This window comes from Bombus pascuorum, chromosome 11 (assembly GCF_905332965.1).
Source record: "Bombus pascuorum chromosome 11, iyBomPasc1.1, whole genome shotgun sequence".
Taxonomy (NCBI): Eukaryota; Metazoa; Arthropoda; class Insecta; order Hymenoptera; family Apidae; genus Bombus; species Bombus pascuorum.
Window position 1 is genome coordinate 7,080,591 of NC_083498.1, and position 19,861 is coordinate 7,100,451.

Genomic DNA, 19,861 nt, shown 5'->3' on the forward strand with positions numbered 1-19,861 from the left:
AAATTTGACATTTTATTGTTATCATAATTTAATAATAATTAACAATAACATTTGATCAATTCCAGTGGCTAAAATACATTTTTCAAAAATATTCGAGGTAATATCAACATAATCTTAAACAAATTTGTAATTGTTGTATTAAAATGTATCTTTATTTTTAATTTCCCTTTTGCATGAACTATATAAACTCACGTATTAAAAATTACACATTCATTCATAGATACAGAATACATTCTTAATATCAATAAATATATACGTATCTAAATATTGCATAAATTTGTGTTCTATATTGATATTTTATACTGCTGCGTATGTGTCTTGATCTACTACAAATATAATTGTGAATCTATCTTAATATTTCTAATGTAAAGTTTAAATATTAGATAGTTCCAATATTTTAAAATTTGTGCCCTTTTAATTAAATTTAATATCATACATATTTATCCTATATATACATATATTTATTTGTATTCCATTTATTTCACATTATTTGTTCTAACTATCAAGTAAGGCTACATTTATATTGGAGTTACGATGAACAGGAAGAGTGGCGATAAGAATGAAATGTAGAAATACATGCAATTATAACGTGAATACATGCATAAAACGCTTCGCACACTGTACGCATATAACACAATATTATATATCAATGCTTCGTTCTCACTGTCACTCTTATCATTTATTGCAGGTCCAATGTAAACGGACTCTAATATTCACATAATCTTTTAGTTATTCGTTATTAAGCATGAAGTGGCAAAATAAAATAATTTGGAATTCAAAATGTATCATTAAGTCAAATACAATAATAATCAAAGATAATAATTAGCTAGGAAACGCTGGCCGATGCTTTGAATCTCTTTGAATGACAGCATAACTTGGTATTAGGCCTTTCGTTGAAGATTATGCCTTATATTGATAATAATGTTTCTTTACCACACATATTAAGAAATACGCGGGAAAAGCCAATGTCAACATATTATAATTTTCATTCTTATTGTCATTGTTGAATGCAAAATAACTATTTTTAAATATTTTCAAACAAATATCATTTACAAATATGTGCTCTTTACGATATTGTAGATGTGAACGCATTTTTGGCGGCAACAGGTAACTATTCGATTGGTTGCCAGTAATTTGGCGCGAAGCAGAAGGAAATTATGGGTAAAGAATGTATACCTCTCGAATACTTATAGTTTACTGTGAGCATTTGGTTGGTTTTTGTGGAGTGCTGACAACTTTTTGAAACTTATATTCTTTATTCACTTTTTCTGCAAGATTCGTTGAATTTTATAATGCCACTTCAAATTTCAACAAAGGAAAATATTCGTAAACATCTTGAAAAGGTTTCTTTGAAAGATAACGTAAGTTTATTTATGTATTTTATAATCCTAATTTATCTGAAATCTTATATTCTAGATTGATTATTGCTTAGTTTTCTTTTTCAGTATAATACTACTAATAATAATACTAAAGAATTTTTATCTATGTTAATTATTAAAACTGTTATTAAGAAGAGGTTTTATTTTATATTTTGTTCCATTTTTATTAGTACTTATATTTATTAATTATAATAAAAAGTGCAAATTATACTATTTGTAAATATTCTACATATATTGAGAAACTAATTCGGCATAAAAGATAACTATGTCGATTTGTTAGATATAAATTATTAATTTTATAGTGAGTTATTTTTATAACGAATTATAAATTTTATTAGATGATGGGAATCAGAACTTACAATATTAAATTACACGATATATTAACATATTAAATTATTTTTGTCAGTTCCACATGTCTAACACAGATGTAAGATATACTTTCGCTTTATTTTTCCATAGAAAAATTGTGATTTGTTATATTCAGCTTGTTATAAACAGATAAACAATTCTGTTAAATATAATTGATTGAAAAAAACAAAAAAATAGTATTAATAATTAAATATTTATATTATAATCTGTGTTATGTTCTATAAAATTTCTCAGATTTATAATAAAGTATAATGTATGAATATTAACATATTAGTATACGTACTAAGAAGGTGGAATATTGTGATATTTTGTGGATTATTTAATGTTTATAGTATCCTGATTAATGTTTTGTTTGGCAAGAAATGAATTAAAACATAGGTTATCATAACTTTTCCAGAATTGTGTAAATATTATTACATGTAATTATGCAATACAATTTATTATTTCTGTTCTTCAAAGTGCTATTGAAAAAATTCTTTATATCTCCTGTAAGTAACATATTAAATCTAATAGGTATATGACAAGCAAACTATTTTTACTTGTAACTGTTATTAATTATTTGATACTGTGACTGTAACAGCTAATTTAGCAAAATATCTTGTGTGTATTAATTTTTATATTTTTGTTTTTAGACTTCTCCAAAGAAATTATGTATTTCTCCAATTATTTCACAAGAGAATGGTACCAAAAATGTAATACATAATTGTTTTGCATTTATATGATTAAGATGATTAATTATAAGATTTTTATAATATTTTTATGTATTTTCAGGGAACTAAAGTCAAAGATGTAAAAAATATGATTTTAAAAGAAAATGGATTCAATCCAGAATTAGAACCATTACTGAAAGAAAATCCACGTAGATTTGTTGTCTTTCCTATCCAATGGCCTGACATTTGGCAAATGTATAAAAAAGCCGAAGCATCATTTTGGACTGTTGAAGAAGTGGATCTTTCTAAAGTATAATTCTTCAAATAGTTGAACATAAAAAGAAACATATAAGTTAATAATTATATTATATATCTTCACAGGATGTATTTGACTGGAATCATTTAACTAGTGATGAGAAACATTTCATATCTCATGTCTTAGCATTCTTTGCGGCTTCTGATGGAATCGTTAATGAGAATCTCGTCGAACGATTTAGTCAGGAAGTACAAGTGACCGAGGCACGTTGTTTCTATGGTTTTCAAGTCGCCATAGAAAATGTACACTCAGAAATGTACTCTATGTTGATTGATACATATATCGTAGATACCAAAGAGAGGTAAATAACAAAGTACCTTTTGTATCAATTATTAAATGTTATTGTACAACTTTTATTTTAAAAAAATTTCTATTCATTGATATTGTTTGTTCATAGAGACTTTCTGTTCAATGCGATTGAAAATTTACCATGCGTTGCAAAAAAAGCTAACTGGGCATTAAATTGGATAAATCATGAGAGTGCCACATTTCCTGAACGTGTGGTTGCATTTGCTGCAGTGGAAGGTATTTTCTTTAGCGGTAGTTTTGCCGCTATTTTCTGGCTGAAAAAAAGAGGTTTAATGCCAGGACTTACATTTAGTAATGAGCTTATTTCTAGAGATGAGGTTAGTATACAATTGTTTTAATATATGGTAAAGGAATCAGTGATATGCAGAACTAGAAAGAAGACGAGCGAAAAGAATGCGCGTTCAGTTGATTGTATAATCCTGTCAGTCTTCTTTCCAACTTTGCATAATATATATGTGGAATGAGTACAAAAGTTACAGTACTGCATAAAATCAACTAGTTTACTTAATTTAGGGACTACATTGTGACTTCGCATGTTTAATGTTCAAACATATTGTACAAAAACCGTCTTGCGATCGGGTCACATCAATTATTAAAGATGCCGTCAAAATTGAACAAGAATTTTTAACGGACGCTTTACCTGTTCAAATGATAGGAATGAACTGTACACTTATGTGTCAATATATCGAATTTGTTGCTGATAGATTACTTACAGAATTAGGCTGTGAAAAGGTTTGTAAAAGTATTATAGTTTTAATGATAATTTTGGCCAAATTAATATGTATATTAATTTTAAATATTTTTATTTTCAGATTTATATGTCCGAAAATCCATTTGATTTTATGGAGCACATCTCTTTAGAAGGTAAGACGAACTTTTTCGAAAAAAAAGTAGGAGAGTACCAAAAATGGGGAGTAATGCAAGATAAAGTAGAAAGCAATTTTACAGTTAATGCTGAATTTTAATTTACTAGGTGACAGTAATAGGAAAATTGACTATCTCTCTTTTTTTCTTTTTTAAACAATAACAAGTTTGACTTGATTGTTTTTTATTTATGTATGAAGCAAGAATGTTATATATGCTTTACTTACCTATGTAGATGGAAAATAATTTTCATTGCTTCTTTTTTTTTTCATTGATTAAGACTAGATTGTATATTACTAGAACCAAGATTGATAATTGTATTTATTTTTTACTATAATTTTTATAATTTGACAATGATATTTAGAGTTCAATAATAACTGCATATACTTCATTTATCATATTTCTTATGAAGTTATGATGAAGTGTATTATACATTTATTGCGACATTTATTTTGAGTCTTGTTATATATTATATTCAATTATAGAAATCATTTTGCTTTAAAATGAGTCATGTATTGGCAATCAAAAGTTTATTATTTCATAAAACAACATGCAAGTGAAATTTGTATAGGAATATAAAAGTTCAAAAGGACAACAAGAATATTTAACAATTGAGACAAAACAATTCAGTATTTATATAAGGCCTATGAATATGTATATAATGTAAAAAATATAATAATCTTTATTATAAGCAACAGGAATAGGTAATTATCGTGAATATAAGATTACTATGCAATTATATATATAATGTGAAAAGTTTATATCTTTAATAACAATTGATAAATTTTATGAAATTTATACATTCATTTTATAAAAATTGAATGTTTTAGTGATACAACAATTTCAGAAAAATGTATTTTTCATGATAGGCAGGAATGTGAATTTAATTGTATACTATCTAAATCTATGTAAATTTTGCACAATTGGAATTTGTATATAAATCTGCTATTCCCACAAAATATATATTTCCATAAAGTTTATAACAAACATTAAAGAGACTTTATTTGAAAGCCATTGTTTAAACGATTTAGGTAATTTTTACGGCATTCCATGCCGTCAGCTGGTCTATTGTATGGCAACCAAACAGGTTCGCCCACGAAATAACGTTTTGCTTTGATGTAATTCTGGAAAATCATAATGATGTAATTTTTAATAAAACTTAAAAGTGTAATAGAATACTTACTTTAATATCCAAGGTAAACCTATGATATATTCCACTTGGAATAATTATCAAATCTCCAGCTTTAACTTCAATACGTATCCATTGGTCATTCTTGTCTCTAACATCAAAATATCCTGTTCCATCCAAAACTAACCTTATTTCTTCATCAGTATGAAGATGTTCGGTGAAGAAATTTTTTAACTAAAAATTTAAGAAATAATTTGTATTACTTTATTTTGATAAATTATTATGTAAATTTATCGAAAGAAATAGAAATTTTACTTACTTTTTCCTCGTAATTCGGGAGACATTCCTTAGAACATTCTATTTCGTCTTCGTATGTATAACCACGTTCTGCTTTCAATACTGTCAACGTATTATCATTTTGATAGTTTTTGTAATCAATCTGCATTAACATCAAGTTAAATATATAAATAAAATATGAAAAATAGAACGTTAATACAACGTAATTTTCTCAATAACATATGAAGGTCAAATTTGAAGATAATTTCTTTTTACATAATTTTTATTCAATGCGCACGAGCATAAAACGAAAGTAATACGATTACAAAATTACAACCGAGTGACAGATGTCAATAACGAAAAAATTTTACTGAAGTATACAAATGTGACCTAACCTTAAAATATTCAACACCTGTTTTCTTAAACAAATCCTCAAGAGAAATATATTCAGGTAGTTGTTTATGGTGTTCTAACCGTTGATCGGCATCGCTGTTATCCATGTACCACGCACGAACCATTTTTCTTCTGTGAATAAATCTGATTAACTCAGTTGTAGCTTTTATAACTTGTTATTCGCTAATGTCGTAACCTTAATGATAAAATTATCTATTATAGATGTAGTATACATTTTTTACTAGACTTTAAAGAAACGTATAAACTTATCTGAGCAACTGATATTGAAGCATAATTTTAAATAAAAAATTACATGCTTTTATTGTAATTATGTTTAAATATAAAGGATGAATATATTGTCTTATTATTCTACAAACTTATGGTAATGTTAATATTTTATGTATTTTTTACATGTTTTTTATTTTTATGTAATGCAAGTCATTTGTTCTAATACAGTTTGGATTATTTCATATATCATATATCATAGTTATTTATGTATATTGAATTCATATTTACTAATGTGATTTTAGTAATTGATATATTTAATAGCAATTGTATTTAATTTTCAGAGGTCTTTATATAAAGATGTACATATGAATCTCTGTTGATAAACGAAAGGCTTTCATGAAACAATATAGTTCTAATTAATTATACTAAGATGGAATGGTCAGGCAAACTAAATGAATTTTACAAAAAGATTCAAATGTATCTAATGAAAATGAGTCAAGAATGTGGAGAATTGAAATTACTTACTTTGTGCATTACAACTGAGAATAATGATCATATTGAACACATATGTAAATCAATGAACAATATATTTAAAACCTATAATATACCTATAGAGGAAAAGACTTCAATAAATAATGAAAGATGTATACAGTCATATAAATACTTATTATTAAATACTAATTTTGAGAATCAAGAACGTTTGGCAGAAGATCTTGTCAATGGTCACTTGGTTGATATGTGTCCACCTTTATCTCCATATTTGCTTATACAAATATTATGGAGTCTTGAGTATGAGGAGGTTTTAATTGAATCTCTTTTATATATGCCACTTGATCTGTGTACAGAGGTAGTGAAAACAGTTACAAAATGTGTAGATAAATTACCCTTTCAAAGATTAGTTAGAGCTATATATCAATTGATACTAATCATATACACTAAATTCTCTCAATTAAAGGAATATAGTGTACAGTCCAAGAATGTTGAGGAAAGCGTACAAAATTTATTAATGAGTTTTGAAGAATTCTTACCATTGTTAACAAATCCAAAATTATCTTATTTGATGGAAGCATCAGGCTTAAAGAAATGTGAACGACATGGTATCATGTTAAAGAAGTTAATTTGTACAATAAGAAAATGTTTGGAAAACAAAAGTAAAAAGATATTGATTTCTAGTGAACTTGAAAAATTATATAGCATTACGTTTGGAAGAGAAGCACTTGTAAAGTGTGAAAGTACATTGATAGAAAATACTATATCGACATTAAATCAACAATTGGTAAACTTATTGCTGACTAAAATCAAAGAAGTTGATTGTAATATTTACTTAAGCTGGGCAGAATTGGATGATCAAGAGAACAATATGATCTCTTTACAACGTTCCATTGGAATTGAATGTTATTACTTTATAGATTTTGTATCAAATGATAAGCAATTATCAGAGAACACACATTTGATAGAATGTTTACAGCAATTATCATGTAAATCAGATCCTAAACAGTCGAGCTTTGCTTTAAGTTTATCAGAACTCTGTTGTGCCATACATAGTGGTAAAAAGGAGCTCATGAGAGAATTGCTATGTAGGTACAAAGAATGGGACCGCACAGCGCTTGATTTCGTTTATGACAATAGATCATTACTAGAAAAAAAAGACTGTTTAACACTGTTAGAATATCTTACTTTTGTTCTTACACAATCAACAGAGGAAGATTTAAAAGAATTTAGTTACACTTTAGTTATAAAAATATTATCGTGTCAAAGTGTAACAGACATTTACGAAATTATAACGATGTATTTAACAAAATATGATGGTAAAAGTTATTTAGAGTGTCCGCACACAGATGAAGCATTTCACGAGTTTATTATGCGAAACACGAATTTACAAACTTCCACGAATTTAAAAACGGTTTTACTGTTTCTTTTAAAAAGTCCTAAAATGGTACTAACAGTACTTTTGAAAATTACTATTGGTCATTCTCATTATAGAAATATTATGATTTCTCCTAATGATTTACTTTTACTATCACCATTTATGCAAATAAGAGAAGGCAATAATCAAATATTATTAACAAGTGTGCTAAGAGTTATTTGTATAGAAAATACAGAATGGAATGCTAAGAAATTCATGGACCTCGTGAATATCATGTTAGACAATTCTGTAATTAAAGTACATGACTTGATAAATAACGTTTATATACCATATTTAAGGCAAGATACCTTTAATGTATCAAACATAAGTTCTGTTCTTAATAGTATTCGCAAACTGCAGGTGAAATGTACCAAAGATACGAATATTAAAGACTTGATATTAGCTCTTTCAAGAAGAATGTCGTTCCTTCGAAAAAATACAAGCATCTCCAAATATGTAAGCAATGAAATATTTACTCAGATAACAAGAATATTGCCATATTTTCTGGAAAACAAAAATTTTCCTGTTTCAATGAAAAAAGACATTATTGATGGGATTGATTCTGTCATCGAACCAATAGACAAGTTACATTTCGCTTCCCTTTGGTATTTTATACAAAAAGGCGTCAGTGTAATTTATGTAATCGAAGATTATCAAAGACGTTGTTTTGTTGTATTGAACAGATTAAAAGAAGATCCAAAAACCTCAGAAAAATTACGACATTATTTGTCTAATTTAAATTTATTAAGAGAAGACTTTCTGCGCCATTTGATCATTCGTTCGACCGAAGAAGAATATCAGAGAATATGTTCTGAGCTTACTATAATTTATTGGTTCGTTTTTGGATGGAATGACGAAATCGATGCATACGATCATATTCTACGTGTGACGATGGAGGCGTGTTGTTTATCTCTAGAATATCCATCTATCGGTGGATACGATTTATTCACATTTTTACTTAAATCTTTCACGCGTTTCTGTAGAACTTTTGTATCGCTTGAAGGAATAGAAAATTATGAACAAGTATACCAAACGTTAATTAAAAATATCAACCGACTCGGTGGAAGCATAAGACATAGTCCTTATGCGGATCTATTCACTACCTGTATTACGCATTTAAATGATCAGACAGAAAATAATTCTGCAAGTTTTCTGCAAGATGTTTTAAACACTTTTCATCATTTCAGTGATCAGTGCTTTGAATATAATAAGTACAATGAATATAGCGAAGCAACATATAAAATACCTCATTCTCTAAAAGTTTCAAATTGTTATATGACTTACGAAATAATTTCTGCTTGTATGAAAGTACCTGCAACAGAAGCTTATGAATGTATTAGGAGAATGAACGATCTATTTGTCCCGAAATAAATAAAAGTGGGAATGGATTACGAATATTTATTCTTTGTTGAATTTGAACTACTTATATTTTAAGTTTACATTTATGTAATCTATTTCATTCTTTTACTATTAAAAGATCTAAATTGGCCTTTATCGATACCATCCTGAAATTTCACAAAATGCTAAAGCAGAAATTTAATATACTTCATGATATGCCACAATAGTTGCATTAGGTAAAATATATTGTATTTATAATATTAAGATTAATACACAGGCTGTGGCAATAACTCTGATCATCTTGAATATTTCCGTTATTTTTAGAGATATGGAAAAATTTTGATTATAAAAGTTATATAGTGTGATGGGGGCCATAATATAATAGTAATAATCTTTTTGTAGGTGAAGGGTTTTCAAAGATTTCAAGGTCACGTCCGTTCTTTTAAATTACTTTTTTATGTTTGATAAAATATAGGATGTTTAGACGATCTCAACAATCTTTAATACAAGGTCGTTTAACAATAAATAAAAGACACAAATCAAGACAGCAACAAACATTACGTCATAATGAAGTGGTGTAAATTTTGAAATCATCGAATTGCCGAAGCCTGTTCATTTATCATTTCCAAATTGATTGAGTCTTTGTTTCATGCCTAATAGCTTTGTTAGCTTTTTTTGGTACACAATATTTTTTAATATTTCCCACAGAAATCGAGTGGTGTTTTTAATCATTAATAAATATCAGGAAGATAAGCTAGCCACGAAACTGACCCATCACGTTTTATCCATCGATTGAAGAAGATTCTATCAAGTAGCTTTTACCGTGCATAATGCGTGAGACAGTAGTGTTATTGGTTACAAATGTAAATATGTCCAACGACTAATACGGGGAGAATATTGCAAGATATGAAACGAAGACTCATTGCAGTATGTGCCACAATCAATCCGGAAGTGATAACAAGTACACGGGCTTTGACAATTTGACGATATTAAATTTGCATCGATGTAAATGGGCATTTGTTGCTTACTGTTTTATTTCTTGTTGAATGACATTGAATTAGGAGTCGTTGAAATCATTCTCTACTCTACCAGTCATACCAAAGTATGGCACGGAATTTTAAAAAACGAAGGTAAACTTGAGATATTTTTAAGTGATCAGAGTTATTGCCGCACCCTATATTTATAAATATATATACTTACCACTAATTCGTTACACAATTTGTTTTCTTCTTTTTTAAGCCTGTAGATTTTAGTTTTTGTCCGATTTTTATCGGATTATAAAGTATTTAAAAAATTATTTCCATAATAAACCATAAAACAACTAATGCAAATGGATATTAAATATTTTCACGATCAATAAATTTCTAATTCGATTATTCTATAGCTGAATCACTTTATGTAAAAGAATTTATTAAAAATTTTACAAGTTTAAAAATTATAGGGATTTTTTGTATGTATTTTCAATCTTTGTAATGAAAAATTTTTTACATCTTATTAAAATTTCCAACTTTTCATCTTTACGTCCTAAAGGATATTTTTATAATCAGTACTAAAGTAGTTGCTTGTTTTTATTCTATATTATATTTGTGCGATATTTCCAAAATGCCAGTACAATGGTTAGTAATAAAAAAATGTGAAAAAATTGCATACAAAGAAAAAATGTGCACCAGTATTGAGACAGGCAAAAATCAAGTGGGTAGCTTCCTCTGGATAGTCTCAATGCTTTCATGGAAAAAAATTTGGTCTGCAATATGAGACAAAATTGCTGTATCAGCCTATTGTCTTTGAAATTAAATTACGACTTTTATCTTTAATCTACAAATATTAGATCCATGCTACATTATTTAGACTATATCAAAAAATTAATATTTAAAATAATTTCAATATAAAGAATCGACTTTTAATTAATTAGACAATAGGGTAGTACAGTCATGTCTTTCATAATAAAACCATTCTTTTCTCCAAGTTAAGAACCATACATTTTTTCCATGTCATTGAGTTACAAGATTTCTATAGTGACTAGATTCTTATGTTGGTAATATAAATGGAATACAATACAAAGTTTGATAATTGAAAGTAGATTTTTGACAAATGAAAACGAAATCAAGAATGAGAATATTTTGTCACAAAAAAAGATACTCGTTTATTTTCACTCGCGTTTTTAAAAAAGGAAATACACGAGTGGTACATACTTTTATGTTTTATTTCTTTTTTTTCTTTCGCCACTGGTAAAAAATAACACACGTTTTCGTTTCGCCTATTTCTCCTGCTTCTTTTATCGATGCGATTAACAAACATCTCAGGTGGAGAAAGAAAAAAAAGAATTCGAAATACCAGCGAGCAATTTTTGCGGATGGTGTCGTTTACAATCGAGTGGTCTCGAGTATCTGTTTCTTGTCTACCCAAGTGATATTATCGCTCGAACAGTATAGTTAATCCGATCAAAGAACAACGAACCAAAGAAAGACGGGCTAAAACAACAAAGAACATAACTATATCTCGCGAAGGTTGTTTGTCAATGAAATGCACATTTTTTTACTGTAAGCCATTCTCATTGTTGTCTTTTCCAATGTCAGATCAGTATTCCTTCAAATTTTTTTCCTTCATTAATATTAATATTATTATTAATTATTATTAATATTATTATTATATATAATTCGACGCTATAATATTTACAGATTCTTCACATTGTAAAAAATATAACGTATTTCGTACTCAATATCATACGCAGGTAGTACTGAAAGGCCGATATACATCTAAATCGTGGTGTTTCTCGAATTAATGTGACCCAGTTGCGTAACAAATCTGCATGTATACATATATATTGTATGTATATATATATATTTATATATTTATATTTATATCATTTATTTATTCATTCATTTATTTATATCTAATTATAAAATCGTATGCGAATCGTTTTTTTATAGGTGGTGAATTCTTGTGCTTTCTCTTTTCCTAATCTTTTTCTTTCTTTCACTTTTGTTATAAAAGAAATAAAAAAAAAAAGAAACGATAGATAATACTAAAAAATATTTGCTGGCCGAGAAACAAGGGAACGAAACGTACCTGGTCCTTGACACTTGATATGCTCACTCAGGCGAAGCTCGATTTTTTTCTTTTTCTATTTCTTTTTTTTTTCTAGTATTTTCTTAATGCTCGATAGCTTTCCAAGTAAGAGGACAGTTTTTTTATCATTATTATTAGTAGTAGTACTTTATCATCTTTTTTTTGCATTTTTCGTTTTTTTGGGTTTCTCTTCATTTTTTCTCTCTCTCTCGTGTACAAAAGTTTTCAGTGCATTCTTTAGAAAAATATTCTTAAAACGCGATCCCACGCCGGAGAAACATGTGCGTGTACGTTCAGAAGCGATACAAATATAGAAACTTCTTTTTTCCTTTATTCCGTTTTTTTTTTTCGTGCATTTAGTGTGTATATAATGTACTTAGAAAGCTATCCCGCGGGCAGTCAATGAGCGTCCTTTACTTTTCCCCCACCCCCGTGTCCAACCCCACACTCTACCATTTTTCTTTCCTTTTTTCGTTCTTTCTTTTTTTATTATTCTCTTTCCGATCTATGGTTTTCGCGAAGCACAAAAAACCCAGGAGGGCGAAAAAACGTAACGATAATAGAGCGAGAGCGATTACACGTTTCACAAAGAGGCCCTTTGATTCGCCGTTGAAAGGCTTCTATACGCGGTTATTATCGTCGCCTTTTAATAGAAAAACTGCGGTTATAATCTACGGGATCACAGCGAGACTATGAATTTTCCGAGTGATAAAATAGAGGATACGAATAATTATATCTGTGTTGCCACCTCCCGTTCCCCCCTCCCATTCACTTTTCCCCCTTTTTTCTTCCTTGCCTGTGTTTATATTATTTGAGTACAATAACGAAATATATTAAATGGCCGATTCGCTACGTCGGTATACGCTTCACCAATTTTAAATTGACGAAACGTATTAGCACCCTTCATTAGACGAATACGCGAGGCTACTTCGGATTCTCCCTCTATATACTCTACTGTATATTCGAGTACTTAGTTCCCCTAATGCATATACATATATATATACATATATGATGTATAATGGTTTCTAAAGTATCAAATTATAAATACTAATATTTTGGAATGAGACTAAAATGTAAAGAATAACAAACAATCGTTTAAACTTATAATATATAATTATCTAACGTGAAACGTATAATTAAACTTAATATGAGAAATTAAAAAAAACATAGAAATTTCCGAACCATGTATAATAGTTATTAATGCACAAAGTTAAATGCTTTGCGATGTTAGAAAGAAGAACATCTAGCCCCGCATATTCGCTACGAAACGACATTTCTAAAAGTGCACCGACAATTGGAGAAAACGAATTAAGTGTACGATCGATAACTCTTCCCAAGAATTCTATATCGTTGGACTCATTTTTTTTTTTGTCCTCTCTAACTACCAATGATAGAAATACTGTACATCAGTTCGTTTGAAACTTTTCAGTTCGATATCGCGGCCCTTCGACACGTTCGAATACGGGAAGCGCTGTCGGTCGTGTACAATTCAACATTCGTAATCGATTCGAAAGACAGATAATTGAGACGAACAAGTAGATATTATACAAACTATAAATTCACATTTTCTTTCGTTTTTATAAAATCAGGATTTAATATCCTCCCATTAAAATTTGTAAAAAAGAAAAAAAGAGAAGATAATCAAATTGAACAACCCTCATTTTTTTTTATTAAGGTACGTTATGCAGCGATCACACGGAAATTAATGACTTCGATGGTGGCATTAAATAATAATGTATCGAGCTAATGTAATGACTGTTATGGTATAAAAGCGGTATTTAACATCGGATAATATGATTTTTTTTGATCACACGAGAAAAATTACACACGACCTACTACTACTTATAAGGGAGTCCATTGCTTCTTTTTTTTTTCTTTTTTGTTACATCTATCTGTTTACATTCACGAACTCAATAATAATCAGTTTCGAAAGGAGATTTTTTGTTCGTACAAAGCAATGGATATATTGATTATTATGAGTACCACATACGTATTTTGCAGTTGAAGGGATCAATGTACCAGCAAGCCTTTGTGAAAAAACACATTTCAAAGTCTCACCTCTCTCCTCTTGCTGGTTTCTTTTGTTTCAAATTGGCCATAAAATTTTTTGGAATTGTATAAAGATCTTGTATTTTTGTTTCTATCGTACACACTTTACCATGTAAATCCTACAATTATATTTACGATTGATGTTATGCACTACTGTCCTTCTGTAATATTATTGCAATTTTTTTTCCTCTTCTTTTCTTTTGTTCCTTTTCATTTCATGCTTTGATCAATTAAAGGGTGTTACGCTTTCAGTTTACATTCTGATCAAGGTAATTCTTATTGAAATAAGAATACGCACAATATCTGGTATACTGTGGAATCTTTTTGATATTTATATTCTGGTCTTAAATATAAAATTCTATTCATTAGTGACCATTCTCAATACTCCATCATGTTCACCTCAATAAAATGTATTTCTAATATTGGAACTGTACAATCAATACCAGTACCATTAACGACACACCATTCAAGCCATCTATATAATGTACTGCAGCCTCTGACATTGAGCATAGGTAACATATCATTAATGGAAATCATTGCACAATGTATATAAAACGACCTATCTTCTTTCAAATTCTTGACTGTACATTGTAAATAACATTTATTCTAATGTTTCCAATTTTTTTACTATTTCAAATGGCTGACCATCACAGTGATTCCTTCAATATCTGCAAATAGGTTGAATGTTTTGTTAATCTAACCTGCGAGTAATAGAGGTTCATGGACTGGAACAAATACGCAACGGGTGTATCTTTTAGATTGAGCAGAAAGCTAGACGTATCGAGTTTGGTTTTGCTGTTAACAAGTAACAACTACTGCAGGGCAATCTGTTATCACCCTCGATGGTATCTGTGTCCTTTCTTATTCCATTTGCTATTCCCTTTTCTCATTCTTTCTCTCTCGAGTATTGGTCCTTTGCTGACGGAGTTACCTCTTTCATTGCCCACTTATATCTACTATTATATATTACAATAATATTACACATAATACTATTCATGTATATTAAAATATTTAACAGCCAGCCAAATAGCAGGCTACGATTTTCCAATAGAAAAAGAACCAAGAGAGACGGCATGAGTCTTTGACATATTTTGAATTCACAAAAATCCAGGCATTACAATCATAATATTAGTCTTACAGATTGGCGAATTCACAGCACAAGCCCAACATTGAGCCTAAGAGAGAGAGCGTAGCCACTGGATGAATGAAATTTTCACCAAGTGTACTGCGATCCAGCCACTATATGCATTTCCTTTACCTAATATGGCTCAATTAGCCCACGGTTCAGGATTTTGATTAATTATTAGAGGATGCTGCAACAACAGTAGCTTTTCTTCTCTTTCTCGGGGCTGACGTTCATTTCGCGTACAATCTCCGCGAACACGTCGTTCACATTCGTGCGATGTTTTGCAGATGCTTCGACGAATGGGCAACCCCAGAGTTGCGCCAGAGCGTTACCCTCGGCGGTATCCACTTCGCGTTGATGTTCGAGATCAAGCTTGTTCGCGACGAGTAATACGGGTACCCTTTCGGTACCTTTAACGCGCGTTATCAATTCCTTCATCGCCTTGATATCTTGGAAAGTCTGATGATTCGTCAGACTATAAACTACGACGAATCCTTGGCCGTTCTTTATGTATAGATCGCGCATACTCGCGAACTGTTCGGTACCGGCGGTATCGAGGATCTCGAGTACACACGGCGAGTTGTCCACTTCGATTTCCTTCCGATAAAAGTCCTCGATCGTCGGATCGTACTTCTCCATAAAACATCCCGAAACAAATTGCACAGTAAGTGCACTCTTGCCCACCCCGCCCGAGCCGAGGACGACTACCTTGAACTCGCGCATCTCTTTGGCAGTTCGCCTCCGTCTCCTCCGTCTCCTCCTCCTCCTCGACGTGTCCAGGACCGAGAGGAAGGTTCTCTCTCTCTCGAGTACCTTTTAGCCGATTATCGTTGCACGTTTGTTCTTTCTCGAACACTACAAAAATTGACTGCCGCTATATTAACTCTGTCTTCTTCGTATCGTTGAGACGATCGCGTTAGAACTAGAACGATTCTTATTGCCGGACAAAGGCATTGATGATATTATTAAACGATGAATCGTGCACAAGATTTTACCGTGATCGAAACGTAGCCGTTCTTAAGGTCCGAAGAAGACATGACAGCACCCGTATTCACACTCTCTGTCACACACCGCAGTCCCCTGGCGACGTTCGCCTGGCCTGCCTCCTTCCTGTCTTTCCTCTACCCCTCACTTCTTCCCTAGATCTGACGTGCGTGACGCCATCTTATCACACTTGGATTTTCTTTTCGTACCTCCTGCGCCGAACATCGGACCACTGCCTGAACTGCCTCTATCCGCTTTCAACCTATAACTAGTTTACGTCTACTCAATATATATCTTTCCAAAACTTATCTCGTAAGGGACTGAAAAATTGTGCTTTAAGACCTGTTTCCAAATTTTCCGGCATGGCTCCTTTTTACTTGGTCGCACTGTTCTACGATTGGTGAATACCGATCAGGTTGGAAAAGTCGTAACGAATCGGAGCGCTCGATGAGGGGACTGACTGTTCGCTCTTTCTTTGTGTATAATCATACACTCGAGGAAAATAGTAAGAGAGGAATCGCGGAAACTCCCTTTACCGGATGCAAGTGTCATTCTCTTATCTTCCAGACAGCACTATCCACGATCTCAAAAGCTACGAACTCCCAAGCATTCATCAGTGAGTTTTATTAATATCACAAATTATTCTGTAAAATTTTGTTTTTTGTTCATTTTTGGTTTTTAATAAATTTTATGGTAACAAAATTTTTTGTTCTAAGATGAGAATTGGAATAATCGTTATTTATATTCACTTACAATCATAGTTATAGTAATACATATATATGTAATAAATTAAAAAGCAATCAAAGTTGTATTAAACGTACATATTTGTAAACAAAGATTGTACTAAGTTTTAATCCCCGTTACAATAAACACAAATAACAACAATAATAATAATTTGTATTAGCATAAATGTGATCGTTTATTAAAAGTCGTCGGAATTGCGCATTTCCTTCTATAGTGGTTAAATAAAGGTACATTGTTATACCGGGTTTGTTAAATGATTCATAGAACACGAACCACTTTTCGTTGATTTTTTGTTGATTATTTGCAATTTTAATTGCTTTTTTAGCAAAGTCAATCATATTGCATCATTGAGCAATAGAAAAATAAGCGTTGTCTATTCGTCTATACAAAGTTTCTCACTTACATGAAAACACCGCATAAATACGATATTCCTAAAATAGATCAATAAAGAAAACATCTAAAGAGATGTGCGTGACAAGAACATTCGATTTCTATTGAGCTTGTTGCTTCGTATGTTTTTATTGAGTATTTCCCTTTCTTTTGCATAGTGTTGAAAAAAAAGAAAGACAGGGTTAGGGAGGGAGAAACAGAGAGAACAAGAAAAAGAAAGAGATAACGAGAAGCTACAAGTAAGTTCATGTTTCGTTTTCCATCGTTAAAGGGCGTAGCTAATACTTTTCTGAAAAACCGGAAGCGCATGTTGCTACCGTATCTTGCGGTTTACAGAGACCTCCCGTTTCTTTTGTATTGGTGTATCTCCATGTAGATATACGTCATTCCTATAGTCAAGCACTAACGACCTTGTGGTATGCGAACGCAGACACATGTGAGACACGATGACATCATCCGATGAAAGTGTACATAACTGAACAATGCATCACTTTACGTAGTATTTGGTGACGAATGATGATAATTAGTTACTAAAGGTTAATACTCATTAATCTTTTGAAAAGTTCCATTCATCTGCATATTAGAAGAATTGTAGTTTAGTTAATTTCTATCTTCAGTACAAGAATTTTCATTTCTTTTTTTTTTTTTTTAGGAATTATCTAATATCTAAATAAAAATAATATAATAATTTGATAAAAATAATTATACTGCAGTCATATTTTAATAATTTCAAATATATTATAGCTAGGTTTTATTTATAAAATAATAAATTATACTTTATTAGAAATTTGTACAAATATATAATAATAAATGTTACACATTTTTATACAATATAAACATGTTACGAATGTCGGTGCTTGGATATATAATAAATAAACGGAATGTAAGCTAGAATTGATAATTGTACGAGCAAGCAAATGATTTATTTGGAAATATCATCGAATCAGCTATCGTTGAATATACAGAACAATGCACATGGTTCTTGAAACGCACGTGCACTTATCGCCACGCTTATCGATGATTTTCAGTGTCATTAATTGGAGCATCACCGAAATGTGGTTCGCTCCGATCGTGTAACGCTAATTCGTATAATTTGTCGTTCGTTAACCGTGAAAAGCGTAATCAGTGCGTGTTACGAGTGCGCGCATTGAAAAAAGATCGTACGAACGAAAAGTTATCGAGGTTGTTCGTAACAAATGAGGAAACCGTCGATTAGGTCTCATGAAATCTAATTCAAGGCTATTAAAAAGTAGTGCATTCAACGAGGTCAAAACTAGATTAAAGTGTTATTTTTCTTTTCAATTCGCACTACACTTTCCTGCCTATTTTGTGTATGTTTATTTTACCAACTATTTTTTCCTTTTTTCTTTTTCTTTTTTAAATCATATCGTGTTACATTATAATTTAATAAGACATAAGACCTCGTAAGAATTTTAATTTATCCCATATTAAATATATCATAACCGTAAAAATGTATGTACATAACCTAAATAGAGCGAATAAAAGTGGAAATATAGAGTCCTTAGAAAAATATACAGTGTGTTTTATATATAATGATAAATAGCGGATGTTTGTACGATTTTATATTTTTGTGAACCTGACTAAAGAAATGGAGTTTATATAAAAATTTGCTTTGTCCATTAAATGTCATAATATATATCCTACTTTGGATGTCTTGTACATTCTTGCATATATTATATGTATTTTGTAGATTTTTGGAAATTTACAGAAATCCTGAAAATTAAATTTCCCAAAAATGCAAACATCCGCAATCTAGTAATGAAGTTACAAAATATAATCTTGGAAATTGTTAGAGACAATAATAAATTTTTTTTGAGTAATCGTTCTACGATTTATTAGAATCTTTCATAGGATACTCGTAAGGATGTTAACAGCAGCACCTATGTATTTGGCAAAAGGTTTTTGAACTGAGACACCAAAAAAGAATTTTGCTGTTACCCTCAATAATTCTTGAGATAACTATGAATCACTCAATATACAAAACAATGAAAACTTGATGAATAATGTTTAATTGATATATGGATAATGATAATGAAAAGATAAAAACAACTGCTACTATCGTGCAATTATATGCTAATTGAATTTGTAATAGTATAGTTTATACTATGATTGAATTGGTATCTGACCAGCAATATCCGTGTAATTTATCGATCATAGACATATCGAGAGACAAAGGATTGTTATCAATAAAAGAATGGAAATTTATCGGCTATAGTTCATACAGTTCATATCCTCCCATAAGTTACAACGACCTTTACGAGCGGACAATGACCTGACAATTTCAATAACATAAACAGTATTATACGATTAGAGTTTCGTCA

At 30.4% G+C, this 19,861-nt stretch overlaps 4 protein-coding genes across 8 annotated transcripts; 2 read left to right on the forward strand and 2 right to left on the reverse strand.

Moving 5' to 3' along the window:
* Positions 1–659: 659 nt before the first annotated feature.
* Positions 660–4,039, forward strand: LOC132912175 (ribonucleoside-diphosphate reductase subunit M2). 4 transcript variants are annotated; one of them, XM_060969366.1, is made up of 8 exons: positions 660–1,107; positions 1,194–1,361; positions 2,381–2,440; positions 2,520–2,708; positions 2,780–3,015; positions 3,112–3,340; positions 3,537–3,755; positions 3,836–4,039. In XM_060969366.1, exons 2-8 carry the CDS (start codon positions 1,293–1,295, stop codon positions 3,986–3,988), a joined length of 1,155 nt encoding a protein of 384 aa, XP_060825349.1. In that variant the 5' UTR covers positions 660–1,107; positions 1,194–1,292; the 3' UTR covers positions 3,989–4,039. The 4 variants fall into 4 exon arrangements, with proteins under 4 accessions (XP_060825349.1, XP_060825348.1, XP_060825350.1 ...); XM_060969365.1 differs by having other exon boundaries at positions 660–1,361; XM_060969367.1 differs by lacking the exons at positions 660–1,107; positions 1,194–1,361 and adding an exon at positions 1,696–1,806.
* Positions 4,040–4,634: 595 nt separating this feature from the next.
* On the reverse strand, positions 4,635–5,953 carry LOC132912186 (acireductone dioxygenase). Its single transcript, XM_060969381.1, has 4 exons — positions 5,688–5,953; positions 5,336–5,455; positions 5,071–5,250; positions 4,635–5,011 (listed from the first exon to the last, which is right to left on the reverse strand). Exons 1-4 carry the CDS (start codon positions 5,808–5,810, stop codon positions 4,877–4,879), a joined length of 558 nt encoding a protein of 185 aa, XP_060825364.1. The 5' UTR covers positions 5,811–5,953; the 3' UTR covers positions 4,635–4,876.
* LOC132912161 (uncharacterized) lies at positions 5,451–12,170 on the forward strand. The gene is made up of 2 exons (XM_060969337.1): positions 5,451–5,743; positions 6,255–12,170. The coding sequence occupies exon 2, from the start codon at positions 6,344–6,346 to the stop codon at positions 9,188–9,190; it is 2,847 nt and encodes a 948-aa protein (XP_060825320.1). The 5' UTR covers positions 5,451–5,743; positions 6,255–6,343; the 3' UTR covers positions 9,191–12,170.
* LOC132912187 (ras-related protein Rap-2a) lies at positions 10,716–16,822 on the reverse strand. Of its 2 annotated transcripts, none has more exons than XM_060969382.1 (2): positions 16,728–16,822; positions 10,716–16,647 (listed from the first exon to the last, which is right to left on the reverse strand). In XM_060969382.1, the coding sequence occupies exon 2, from the start codon at positions 16,122–16,124 to the stop codon at positions 15,579–15,581; it is 546 nt and encodes a 181-aa protein (XP_060825365.1). In that variant the 5' UTR covers positions 16,125–16,647; positions 16,728–16,822; the 3' UTR covers positions 10,716–15,578. The 2 variants fall into 2 exon arrangements, with proteins under 2 accessions (XP_060825365.1, XP_060825366.1); XM_060969383.1 differs by lacking the exon at positions 16,728–16,822 and having other exon boundaries at positions 10,716–16,256; positions 16,397–16,629.
* Between the last annotated feature and the right edge of the window lie 3,039 nt (positions 16,823–19,861).